Genomic DNA, 13,342 nt, shown 5'->3' on the forward strand with positions numbered 1-13,342 from the left:
CTGTGAAACTATCACTGATTTTGTTGCAACTCTACCTTCTTAAATTAAAAATAAATTATTGTTTAACTAATTTGTCAAGAATATTGCAAAAATACTTGTCATCGATATCAGCTTTAAAATGAATAGCATGCTTTGTCTTAGTTTGCACAATGAATGAATATCACAGACACTGGAAAGTATTTCATTTCTGCTGGTGGGCCGTCATGATAATGATGAGTATGCCTGCATAATATGATGTTAACTCACTACAGAAGAGACTTGATGATCACTAAAATTAGGTGGAGAAAGATGTGGATATATTGATATTGGTATCAGCTAAATAAGTTGTTATGTGTTGGCATGTCAGATATCGGCCAAAAATCCGATATGGTGCATCGTTACAAAAATAGACAAATAAATAAAAGTGGTCTGTGCGGGTCTCAGAGGGTTCAACTCAACCACCTGACCCACTTTCCATTATGCAATAAAAGGTCACCTGCAGTATCCTGCAGCTGAGTCAATGCTCTCTCTATCAGAAAGCTATGTACACCTCAGCTGATTGTATTAATGACACAGTCAGCCCTCTGCCAGAAAACCCAAACTGGACACACTGGAGTGATGTCACCTCTCGAAACGGTGGTTGAACAGTGACGGTAAATTCTGTGTGATATTAACAGCCGTGTTGCCACTCTGAGGAAACACTGCCTGAAGAGCAGATCTGTGGTAGGCATTCCTTCTCTCTGTCTACCAACCACGTACAAATTTGGAGTGGGTAATGTTGCCATAGCAACAGCAGCCTCTCCAATTAAAGCTTTTAGGTGGAGATGTATTTCAAAAAGGGACTCGAAAATAAATCACCATTTGCTAACAGAGAACTTGTGTCAGATAGACTCACGGCTTCTGCGTAACATGTATGGACGTCAGACAACCTGATGGCTCGCAGCGAGTGTGCCTTACATTGTTAAAGGAGCGGTAATGTCAGCAGTGTTGTTGGCCTGTGGTAAGTGGAGTCACAAAGAGAGGGACATGCAGACAGACAGATATATGACCATCCACACTTCACTGCTCGCACTCTCTGAAGCTAAATATGGAGGAGTGCTGCACTAATTGTATGTCAGCACTGATGTCTGTGCATGTCCATCATGGACATGGACAGCTGGACACACACCCGGGCATGGACAGCTGAACACACACATTCAGATAGAAGTTTGCTATGTGCTGCAAACCACTCTGTGCTTCTATAGTCTTTAAATAACAAACATGGTTACGTACCAATACCTCACCTTTCAGTCTATTTTTACCAAAGTTATAAATGTTTGTATTGTTTTCATAACTTTGTGGTGACAGTGCATCACTGTCTGGGTCATGTTCACAGATGTTTCTTTGAGTTAATGAACCACTACATTTATGTAACTTAAGCCTATGTACAGTCAGACAGCGACAAATCGTAAATGCAGTGTCCTCCTTCTAGTAAACACAATATTAAGCTCATCAGTATAAAACAATGTCAACAGTAGGTCAAGACAGAGCTGGATTATCAGCCAAGTAGGCAGAGGTGGAAGAAATCCTCCGAACTTTTACTATCACAAGTAAAAGTCCTGCACTCCAAGCCATACTAATGTAGAGGTATCGGAATATATTTAAAGTACAGAAAGTACTCATCATGCAGAACTGTCAGAATAGTATAAATTACTGGATTATAATCATCGATGCAGCGCGTTTGCGTTGCAGTTGGTCAGGCTGGCCTCAGAAGCTGTGTGTTTTCCTCTAAAAAGTAATGCGCCTGAATTCATAGGCATCCCACGTCTTCTGAAAGGTCACAGTCACGTGATCAGTGTGCTGACGGGAGTAAAGAAGGAAGTGGTCTTGAGAGGAGGCAGATGGGGGTGGTGGTTGGTTCACAAAAATGCGGTCTTTCCCCTGGAGACGCGTTTGGATCCGTGTGAACTAAGAGTCACAATGCCTGCGTCTAACCACAGTAACTTTAGTTGCCTGAACGTAACCTCCCTAACTTTACGTTAATCATGTAACTGTACGGTAAGGATGTAACGTCCTCCATGTGACGCTAATTTGTGTCTGCATTTTTGTAGGATATCTATCGTATAAGCCGTTCTATGAGGGTACGTTGAGCTGGTAAAGGTCGAGCTCATTTCAGTTACTTTATATATTGCTGGTAGTTTAATCTATAATAATTAATTTTGTTGATTTAATAATCTAAATCTGTAAAGTAACGTGGAGCTAAAGCTGTCAGATAAATGTAATCAGGTAAAGAAGTGCAGTATTTGCTTCTGAGGCTTACCCCAGAGTTGTACCTAAGTACAGTACTTAACTTAATGTACTTAGTTACATTCCACCTCTGCAACTACGCCTGCATTCACAGCGGCAACACGAGATCAGTCTTTTTAATTAATGCGAACATCCTGTTTCCTACTGGCACATTTCTTCTGGTTGTCACTAGTGATGGCCAAATGAAGCCTCATGAAGCATTTTCTTTATTTCATGAGCCCACTAGATGGCGCTGTTTGTTCAACAAAAGGTTGAAAGCACACTGAATTGCCATTCTTTGAGCCTCTCTCTTTAAACCATGAGCCTAAATGATCGCCATTCCATGTTTTCCTCTTGTCCATGTATTTTAAAATATTAAACTAATATCCTGGTGTCGCATTGTTGCAGATTTGATCTTATGATCAGTCAGAATGAGCCTTCATGAATAAAAAGAGAAAGTTATTGTTGGTAGGACAAATGTTTTATTACTTTAATTGAAACCATTTTGTTCATGGAAGTTTGTGTAAAAAGTCTCCTCTCAGAAAATACCTCTATCAACGGGCACATTCTCCGCCCAGTTGCGTTTCTTTTTTTTTCTTTTTTTTTAATATCCTAGACAAACAAGTGTAGACCGTATGATAACTGCAAACTTGTCACGGTATACATTGAAACCAACATCAGTCCAACTAACTAACGCTGTTAGTCAGCGGCTGCGGTGGAGAGCTCCGCCTCCCCCTCATGTCATTCTAACACATACAGGAGACTGTAAGGTGGAGTATTTCCTGGGATTTTCAGCACAACCATCTCTAGGGTTTACAGAGGATGGTCCCAAAAAGAGAAAATATCCAGTGAGCCAAAATGCCTTGTTGATGCCAGAGGTCAGAGGAGAATGGCCAGACTGGTTCAAGATGATAGAAAGGCAACAGGAAGTCAAATAAGCACTGGTTCCAACCAAGGTGTGCAGAAGAGCATCTCTGAAGCAACAACACCTTGTCCAACCTTGAAGCAGATGGGCTACAGCAGCAGAAGACCACACCAGGTGCCACTCCTGTCAGCTAACAACAGGAAACTGAGGCTACAATTCACACGGGTTTTCTCACCAAAACTGGACAATAGAAGATTGGAAAAACCACATTCAGATGGAAGCATGGATCCATCCTGCCTTGTATCAACGCTTCAGGCTGCTGCTGCTGCTGGTGGTGTAATGGTGTGGGGGAGATTTTCTTAGTACCAACTGAGCATGGTTTAAACACCACAGCCTACCTGAGTATTGTTGCTGAGCGTGTCCATCCCTTTATGACCACAGTGTACCCATCTTCTGATGGCTACTTCCAGCAGGATAACGCACCATGTCACAAAGCTCACATCATCTCAAACATGACAATGAGTTCACTGTACTCCAATGGCCTCCACAGTCACCAGATCTCAGTCCAATAGAGCACCTTTGGGATGTGCTGGAACGGGAGATTCTCATCATGGATCAACTGTGTGATGTCATCATGTCAATATGGACCAACATCTCTGAGGAATGTTTCAGCACCTTGTTGAATCTGTGACACCAAGAATTAAAAAGGAGGTCCAACCTGGTACCAGCAAGGTGTACCTAATAAAGTGGCAGTTGAGTGTATATGGCACAGTGGACAATTGTGAGCATCTGCAGATAGATACAATCCGACTTGCAGCCCCTGGTTCAGATGTGAGATAGGCTGGAGAGGAAAGGGACCTGCTATATCTGCTGTATTTTAAATCGTGTTGAGATTAGACGTTCTGGTCCATTGCGATGCATCCATAAACATTTCATTATCGAATTGTTATCCTCTGAATCATAATCAAATCGTGAACATCCCCAGTCGGACTAACACAATAAATCCATTTTCTGTAATGTCATGTAAACGTACTGAATGTTGTGCAAACTTTTATAAACCCTGAGTGTTTATATATGTGTGACATGTAATGTAATGTTCGTGTGTGTGACGTCACGTCACCACAATATGAAGTGTGTGGGCCGAGCAGGATGGAGCAGGTGGGACCAGGGGGGAGAGACTTTCATGCCGGGGTGCAGTGGTGTATGTGTGTGTGTGTGTGTGTGTGTGTGTGTGTGTGTGCGCGCATTTGTGGAGCAATTGTTTGGCAGAGGTATTTCAGGCACATGGTTGGGCTGTGTGACAGACTCACAGTGAGCAGATAAAGACACAGAGAGAGTGAGAGAGAAAGGGGGAGGTCTTCCCAGTCAGTCTGAATCTCTCTCAGCCTACACAATCTCCCAACACAACCTCAGGCTCAGTGATGTTGAATACGCTGTGAGAGTGAGCTCTACCTTCCTTGCGTGCTCCGCTTTCACCTGCTCGAGGACACACACAGCACACACACTTGGTGAGTCGACCTCTGTATCACTGTTACTGTTTGCGTTAGCCTCTGCCACACTAATGGAGAACATCTATTTGAAGCTGAGGGCTGTCAGAGGGTAGATACTCCCATCAGATCAGAGATTACTATGTCCAGGGATTACTACTGCGTTGTCAACTCCTCTGTGTGCATGCTTTCTACCATAAGTCAGTTATCCAGAGGTACCTTGTTGTCACAGGAGCTAAAATGAGCCACAAGGGTCTTTTGACTGTGTAATCTTTTAATTCCTTTAAGCTGTCGGCCGCTTGTAGCCTCCCAGTGGGGGTCTGGCTTTAACTAACAAGACTTTTACACACACACACACACACACACACACACATGCAAACAGCAGTTAAAGAGCCCACAAAGTCACCATATGACATCTATCATTTTCATGCTCTTTGGAAATGACACTCAGAGCACAAGAATGAACGTCTTTAAAGCTGACATGCTGTCAGGATGCTGAACGTTGCATATATTTGGGTGTAATCAGTGTCCACACATTGACGAGCACATACGTGCTGTTGTTGTGGGCTGCCTGCAGAAAACCAGTCACCTCATGTCCTTTCCTTCCCACTCATCCCAGTCATCTCAACAGTTCAGCACGTGGCAAAGCTGGGGTGGGAAGATGCTAATGAGGCAGGGAGCTCATTTTCACACATCTGTCTTCATGTGAGGAACATCCAGCATAAACCAAAGTTCTAGTGACTCATTATTTAATAAAGAAAGTGAGTGTTTTTGCTTCAGATATTTAGTAGCATAGGCTATTCCAGGACTCCCTTCTAGAGAAAGGAATAGGTAGACATGTTGGGGAATATGCTTATTTGCTTTCTCTCTGTGAGCGAGATGTTTGGAAAGATATCAGTCTCTGTAAAGGTGCAGACACACCACACTGACATCAAAGAACTAGCGGCGACGAAAGCCAACTGTTGCGTCATCTACGTCGCCTCACGTCGCCCTGTGTCAGTTGCATTTGAACACACTACACGGACTACATCCGACGGCCAAGTAGCACGTACGTTCTGCGCCTGCGTGAGAGAGAGCGGAGTGAGAGAGTGGTACATCCTGTCAGCCGAGGGGTTTCCTATCTGTGCAGCCGAGCACCGCAGCACCTCCACGGACTATTACATCCAGACGGTCCCGGTGTTTCCTCCGCGGGCTCCACTTCACTCAGCTGCCCGATAAACCCGCTGCTTCTTCCCACTTTAACCTGAATAACAAACCAGGGCTCGGTGCTCCGGTTGGATCCAAACGGAGAGCCGGGGCTAGCTCAGAGACTAGCGGAGGCTAACTGGCTGTGCTTCCCTCCGGTCATGCTGCGGCTAACGCTCCTCTAGCCGCTCCCAGCTGGCTCCGGTTTGTTATTCAGGTTAAAGTGTGAAGAAGCAGCGGGTCTGTGGGGCAGCTGAGTGAAGTGGAGCCTGAGGAGGAAGCACCGGTTAGCCCCGGTTTCACTACAGGCAGATTCACTCGCTACAGGGGCGAGGAAATAAAACCTGAACAGCCAATCAGAGTGATCTCTCTCACCGACAAGCTCCGCCGCCAATTCAACATGCTTAATCAGCCGAAAAGCTGCTGACACCGAAGTGCCGATGGTGCGGGACCCACTGCAAAAACTAGGCCGACAGACGCTCACCGACGGCCCGACTTGGTGTGTCAGGGCCTTTAAATACAGAGTGAGGACGTGGGTAGCTTAGCTCATCATAAAGACAAGAAGCAGGAAGACACAGCTAGCTTGGCTCTATCCAGAGTTCAAAAATACCCACAGCCACACCTCTAAAGCTCAGTAGTGAAAATGTTGCATCTGTTTGTTAAATGTGTGCATAAACAGATATGTAAAAATGACAGTTGATGATTTTAAGGGGAGTTCGGGGCTGGAACTGTTTCTTGGCGCCAGCATTTAGCAGCTGCAGAGCCAGATCATTTACTCAGGTGTGGGTCTGGACCAAAGCGGGGCTAAAAGGAGAGTGAATATTGGACATTCATTATTGAGCAAATATAAAAAGTAGAATAAGCTTGTGTTTGGAAAATGTTATTCTGGCTCATGAAGCGATGACTGACTCTGAAATGACTGAATTCTGGACACTTGAGGTTGTTTGTCTCAGAAAAGACAAGTTAGATGTGGTAATGCTGCTGATGTTTTCTCCCCAGGATGGTAAAATAGAATCAGATATCCATTAGAAGTCGATACCTTTAAATGAAATACATCTGAGTGGTAATTAAAGGCCAACGTCACCTTGATAAATTGGTGTCTAGCAGACCATGCTGTGGGCTAGTTAAGGCATCTGCTGTTAGCTTGTGTGCTGCTAATCCATCAGAGATGAGATTAAGGAAGGAGGAGCAGGGATTAGAAGTCAGGAGGACCTTGGCTGAATGGCCAGACAGACACTGAGGTATTGGGGTCATGTCATTGGGACTGGAGTCTGGCATGGATCATGGACAGAGCTCTGAGAGAGAGACCTGAAGGGATTTTACACAAACTCTATGGGCAGAAGAAGATGCTACAGGACGACAGTGAATGAGGTAGCCTCCTAATGTAGAAGGTCCATTTTCCCCACTGTGGGGTCAACTGTGGGTTACATTATTTTAACAGAAGATATGAAGAGCTGTTTGTCAGAATTTGATGTTTGGACGTGGATGGTACAAATATAAGACATCCAAACCTGCCGAGAGAGCCCTGCCCATCACAACATAGGGCATTAACCAGAGAGAGCACAGAGACCAGAAATAACCCTGAAGGAGCAGGAAGGCTCAGCAGAAACTGGAATCACCTGTTTCATCACAATACGATATCATATTGATTCCATATTTGCAGATATTACAAAGTGCTGCCACGATACGACTTTGATTTGATGTGATTCAGAAGCCTGTGATCAATATGAGCCAATATTATCTGATCGTTTAACTCAGTCTGTTCCAGAAGAAGCTGCTACAGCTTTATTTTTCACTTTTGGCCACAAAAGATAAAAACAACATAAACAATAAGTTCAGTAAAGTTAACTTTAATCTGACTCCACTAACACACAGGAAACAGCACATGGGATCAGTTAACCTTCAGGGCTTTCTGTCAGAGACACCTTTCTGTCAGAGACACCTTTCTGGAAGAAATCTTTTCATTTTAACCAAAACCATCATCTTTTTCATAAAACTTCAGGACCATCTGTCTCCTGAAGTCCTGAAGACAAACTTGTGTCTCAAAGTCCTGAAGACAAAAAAAGTCAGAGGTAATAATAAAAACGTAACCCAAAGACAGTGACATGGGTCAATGTTTTCACTTGGCATTGTTGATCACTGAATCGATATATTGATCCAGACAGATGGATCGTCACACTCGTATCATGACCTGAACAATCCACCAACCTGAGCTTCATGAACGAGCCACCAGAGTTCAGTTGAAGTCTCACATGACCAGAGCACCTCCTTCCATATGTTTAGGAGGTCGACCACATGCCTTTTGGCAAACTCCAGATGTGTTCTCTTCTCTGGGATGTGTTCCTCTCGTCCTCTGGACAGATACTTTCCAGTTTCTTCAGGGTTGTCTTTGGTCTTCATGGTGCTGCTTGCTTTTTGATACCCATGGCTTCGTGCTGCTGCAGCTCTGGGGCCTTTCAGAGCAGGTGTATATATACTGAAATCAGTGACACTTGGATTGCACACAGGTGGACTCTTTACGGTTATTTTTTTTTGTTGTTGAAAAATTTAAACTTATCTTAATGTTTATTTTATTTCACCAGTTTTAACTATTTTCTTTAGATCCACTACAAAAACCCATTTAAATTACAGCTTGTGATGCAGCAAAATAGGAAAATACCAAGGGGGTGAATACTTTGGCAAGGCACTGCAGGTTTAGCTCATCCTGATGACATGACATTCTCATGGTCCTGAGACATTCACAGTATGCAGTCACTGTAACTAAGTGATGCATCACTCAGGGTGGTACAGAAAAATACACTCCATACAAAGTGGAGCATATTGAAGCCCCGCCTCCACCAAACACTTTCAGTACAGCCAGCAGTAACCCTTCAGACAGTGTCTCCTGTCCTCTGTCAGATAGTCCCGCTCTAGTTTGGAGGACGTGAGACAGTGTCTCCTGTCCTCTGTCAGATAGTCCCGCTCTAGTTCGGAGGACGTGAGACAGCCTCTCTGGATGGTGGCCTGTGAGGTGAGCCCTCATGTTGTGAGTATTTTATTGTCATATGACACTGCTGTAAATCACATGTCATATCCAAGTCCTCCTTCTTTGTTAAAAAAAAATCCAAAATAAGTCCAGACGTTTGATTTAAACCTCGACGGCACTTTTCTGATTTCTTTCTCTGGTGTCTCCATCTTTGTTTTGATGAACTTCCTGCCAGATGCTGCTGACTGAGACCTCTGCTGACCTCAGCAGGCAGAAAACATCAGCACCATCTAGTGGAGCGAAAAAGCAATTTTTAATCTTCTAGTACCAAAAGTTTTATTAAGATGTGTATTAGCAAGAATTAATAATGATAATAATTGAAGTTTGATACGTGGCGCCTGTGTTTTGATAACATATGGCCACATCAACTGCTTCCATTACTCTCTGTTTGTACAGCGTAGTGCAACACCTCTGAGACTGTCCTCATCACATTCAGGCCTATTTTGGACTTTCCTCCCCGGTGTTCCTGCTTGATCTTGCAGAGCTTCCCTGCTTCTCTAGTATAAGATAAACTCGACATCACCTTTCCTTTAGCTCTCTGTTTGCTTTCCAGATTGTGTCTAAGTCCAGTCGTGTTTGACTGCAGGTCATATCTGGCAGGGAGCGCCTGTCTGACCACATGTTTATTCAGTGTGACTGACAGGTGTTGAGGGTTTCCTTCCCACCATCAGCTTTTCTCTTCAGGAGGAATGTGTCATCTGCTGCAGACACACATGCAGACTCTGTGATGCACACAGTGTCAGGTTGGTCCAGCTGTGAGCCAGGCAGCGTCTCTATTTTCAGCAGTGTGAGATCAGGCCTTCATGGTGTCAACAGGTGGACGGGCTAACCAGCAGCATTACCTTCAGCCTCTTCTCCTTCCTCCTTCAGGTGAAATGTTTGAAATGTAGCATGTTGAACACACAAGTGAGGCAGCTCTCCATGATATGCTAACAACACACACTTTGTAATGTCCACACACGTCAGCATATGCTGCTGTGTGCCTGTTTGCTCTTTTACAGAGATCAGAAGATGAATATTATATTACTCCTTGTGTGTCCGATCAAGAGACTTAAGGACAAATCTGAAATCTTATAGTCCAGTTACAGGCTTATCTGAGCACAGACACACACACTCCTGCAAGCTAACAGCTAACACACAGCGTTCAGATGTGCATGTTGATGAAAATCCATTTTGCTTTCTGTCTGAACACCCTCACATATGACTGTTGCAAAAACCTACTGGACTAGTTGTTGATCGGCCATGTTTGGTCAGGGTTTGGGACAAGAAGTGCTTTCTTTGAGGTGAGGAAATGATCAGGGACATGGTTCCAAGAAAACAACAATTGGAAGGAAAAAGGAAGCCAACAGCAATTTCCTGTGTCAAAGTCACACACTGTATTGACTTATCCATCCACTAGGAATGCACAATATCTGATATGCCGATATGGAACAACTCATTTGACCAGTAAATGCTACCAATATCGATACATGCACTCTTTTTCCCCGTCTCATTTTAGTGATCATCACGTCTCTTCTGTAGTGGAATTAACATCATATTATACATGCATACTCTTATCGTGACAGCCCATGAGCAGATGGAGTCATGAATACTTTTCAGTTTACGTAATATTCATTCATTGTGCAAAATAAGAGAAAGCATGTTGACTGATTCTGATCATCCATTTTAAAGCTGGCACCTTTCCCAGATGATATTTGGCAAGAGGTGGCGCACACCTAGGACAGGTCGCCAGACTGTCATAGGGCTGACACATAGAGACAGACAACCATTCACACCTACGGACAATTTAGAGTCACCAATTAACCTGCATGTCTTTGGACTGTGGGAGGAAGCTGGAGCACCTGGAGGAAACCCACGCTGACACAGGGAGAACATGTGGGAGCACCTGGAGGAAACCCACGCTGACACAGGGAGAACATGTCAGAGCACCTGGAGGAAACCCACGCTGACACAGGGAGAACATGTCAGAGCACCTGGAGGAAACCCACGCTGACACAGGGAGAACATGTGGGAGCACCTGGAGGAAACCCACGCTGACACAGGGAGAACATGTGGGAGCACCTGGAGGAAACCCACACTGACACAGGGAGAACATGTCAGAGCACCTGGAGGAAACCCACGCTGACACAGGGAGAACATGTCAGAGCACCTGGAGGAAACCCACGCTGACACAGGGAGAACATGTCAGAGCACCTGGAGGAAACCCACGCTGACACAGGGAGAACATGTGGGAGCACCTGGAGGAAACCCACGCTGACACAGGGAGAACATGTCAGAGCACCTGGAGGAAACCCACGCTGACACAGGGAGAACATGTCGGAGCACCTGGAGGAAACCCACGCTGACAGGGGGAGAACATGTCGGAGCACCTGGAGGAAACCCACGCTGACACGGGGAGAACATGTCAGAGCACCTGGAGGAAACCCAGGCTGACACGGGGAGAACATGTCGGACCACCTGGAGGAAACCCACGCTGACATGGGGAGAACATGTCAGAGCACCTGGAGGAAACCCACGCTGACACAGGGAGAACATGTCGGAGCACCTGGAGGAAACCCACGCTGACACGGGGAGAACATGTCAAAGCACCTGGAGGAAACCCACGCTGACACGGGGAGAACATGTCGGAGCACCTGGAGGAAACCCACACTGACACGGGGAGAACATGTCAGAGCACCTGGAGGAAACCCACGCTGACACAGGGAGAACATGTCAGAGCGCCTGGAGGAAACCCACGCTGACACAGGGAGAACATGCAAACTTCGCACAGGACATCATGTTATCACCTAGAGGTAAAGCTGCCTCTTCCCCACAGGGCTGTAGGCCACATAGGAGTCTTAAAATGAAGATCTTAAAAGATAAATACTTAGATTTTTCTTCTCCCATGTGGCGCCCCCTATGGATGATGGCACACTTAGCATTCGCCTGTACTGCCCACACCACAGCAGGCTTCATAAAGGAGGTCAGGATGGACTGTTCTTAATGTGACTGTGATGAATCTCACAGTCATGTGCTTTAATATCACTGGTGTTTTAGGAGCTGTGAGTAAAAACGCCTCGGTCACATTTGATTATGTATTTTATAGTACGAATGACATCATTCTCTGCAGCTGTATTTGAGAAGGACCTTCTGACTATAAGCTGACAAATGAATATCTGCTGTCTCTCCCTGTGTGACATGAGTACTGTGCCTGGGCCATGAGTGGGTGAGAGGCTGGTTTCAGTTGCTATGTGTGTGGGTGTGTGAGGGGGCTGAGCACAAACGTGTAAAAATATATGCGCCTACTTGCAGACAATATGGTATTTAGAACAGATGTATACTGACATAACTGGAGTTCATGTGATCCCTCCGCTCCCCTCTCAGCTAACAGCATACACTGTGGACTGTCAAGGACATGTCAGTCGATCCTGTCTGCGTGTGTTCAGTGTATAATAGTTTCTTTACCCTTAAGCAACCGGGAGTCAGTTTAACATACTGAATCATTATATATTTAATATCTGAATCAGTTAGAGGTATTCTGTGCAGATAGTGTTTGTGAACACGCTCACCAGCAAAATTGAAAGTAAAAGCCAAGTCCAGTTTCACTCTCGTTTGGTGTTTCGTTATCCTACATCTGCGTTGTGATCTATAAAAACAGACTTGATGGGAGAAACTTTGACCCACGCTTATGAACATTTTGGAGAAGAGAAACTGGCGACGCAGAAGGTTAGGGTCCTACACACTGCTTTATAATTGAGACCCCTGGTCCAAGCACAGCAGAGGCACGCGCCCATGAACATCCCAAACACAGACAATATGAAGAAAATTAAAGCTGCAAGCAGCCATGAATGGACCCTCACACCTCTGCACATCTCGGGGGTCCTGGTGGGACAATGGCTGTTCATTTCTGTGAAAGTCAGACACAGCACACAGGAGTGAGGTGCTATATCCTTCAAAGAGTGTGGACACTGGAATGAGCAATTTCACACTCTGTACCACTTCCTGTGTCCACTTCCTTCCAATTTGGCACAAACGTCCCCCTGGACTCAACGATCAACTGATCAGCATCTGGTGCTTGAAGGTCGAAAGTCAAAGGTCAAAATCAGTGCAATCTGGAAATCCATCGGTAAAAAACAAAACAAAACTGTGTTGATTGTATAGATCTTCTGTGTGTGAAGCATCCATGTTTTCACTGACACGGATGGAGACTGTCAGAGATAGTGATGGCTAAATGAAGCCTCACGAAGCATTTCCTTTATTTTCTGAGCCCACTAGATGGCGCTCATGGTTTAAAGAGAGAGGCTCAAAGAATGGCAATACAGTGTGCTTTCAACCTTTTGTTGGACAAAAAGCGCCATCTAGTGGGCTCAGAAAATAAAGAAAATGCTTCATGAGGCTTCATTTGGCCATCACTAATCAGGAGTGGTGGGCGGAGTCATACAACCAGAGGGCAGTCTTAACCTATTACTTAGATTATTACTTTTTTTTACTGCTGTCCGGCTTGGGCAAAGGTGGAGCAGATCTAATAGGTGCGACTAGACACTCCTCAGTCTGGGT

General features: G+C 45.0%; 2 protein-coding genes across 3 annotated transcripts in view; one reads left to right on the forward strand and one right to left on the reverse strand.

Moving 5' to 3' along the window:
* Positions 1 to 11,532, reverse strand: part of LOC125882019 (uncharacterized) — a 212,984-nt gene extending 201,452 nt beyond the window's left edge. Inside the window, exons 1-2 of one of the 2 annotated variants that reach the window (XM_049565641.1) lie at positions 11,308 to 11,532; positions 10,780 to 10,867 (exon numbers count right to left, since the gene is read on the reverse strand). In XM_049565641.1, coding sequence (XP_049421598.1) covers positions 10,780 to 10,867; positions 11,308 to 11,517 — 298 coding nt within the window. In that variant the 5' untranslated portion in view covers positions 11,518 to 11,532. Of the gene's footprint in view, positions 1 to 10,779; positions 11,252 to 11,307 lie in introns of those variants that run through there. The other variant, XR_007448275.1, reaches the window with a different exon arrangement.
* LOC125881983 (palmdelphin-like) overlaps positions 4,434 to 13,342 on the forward strand; it is a 39,345-nt gene continuing 30,436 nt past the window's right edge. Inside the window, exon 1 of the mRNA XM_049565519.1 lies at positions 4,434 to 4,617. The gene's annotated coding sequence lies outside the window, so the exon portion shown is untranslated. The remainder of the gene's footprint in view (positions 4,618 to 13,342) is intronic.

This window comes from Epinephelus fuscoguttatus, linkage group LG21 (genome assembly GCF_011397635.1).
Source record: "Epinephelus fuscoguttatus linkage group LG21, E.fuscoguttatus.final_Chr_v1".
Taxonomy (NCBI): domain Eukaryota; kingdom Metazoa; phylum Chordata; class Actinopteri; order Perciformes; family Serranidae; genus Epinephelus; species Epinephelus fuscoguttatus.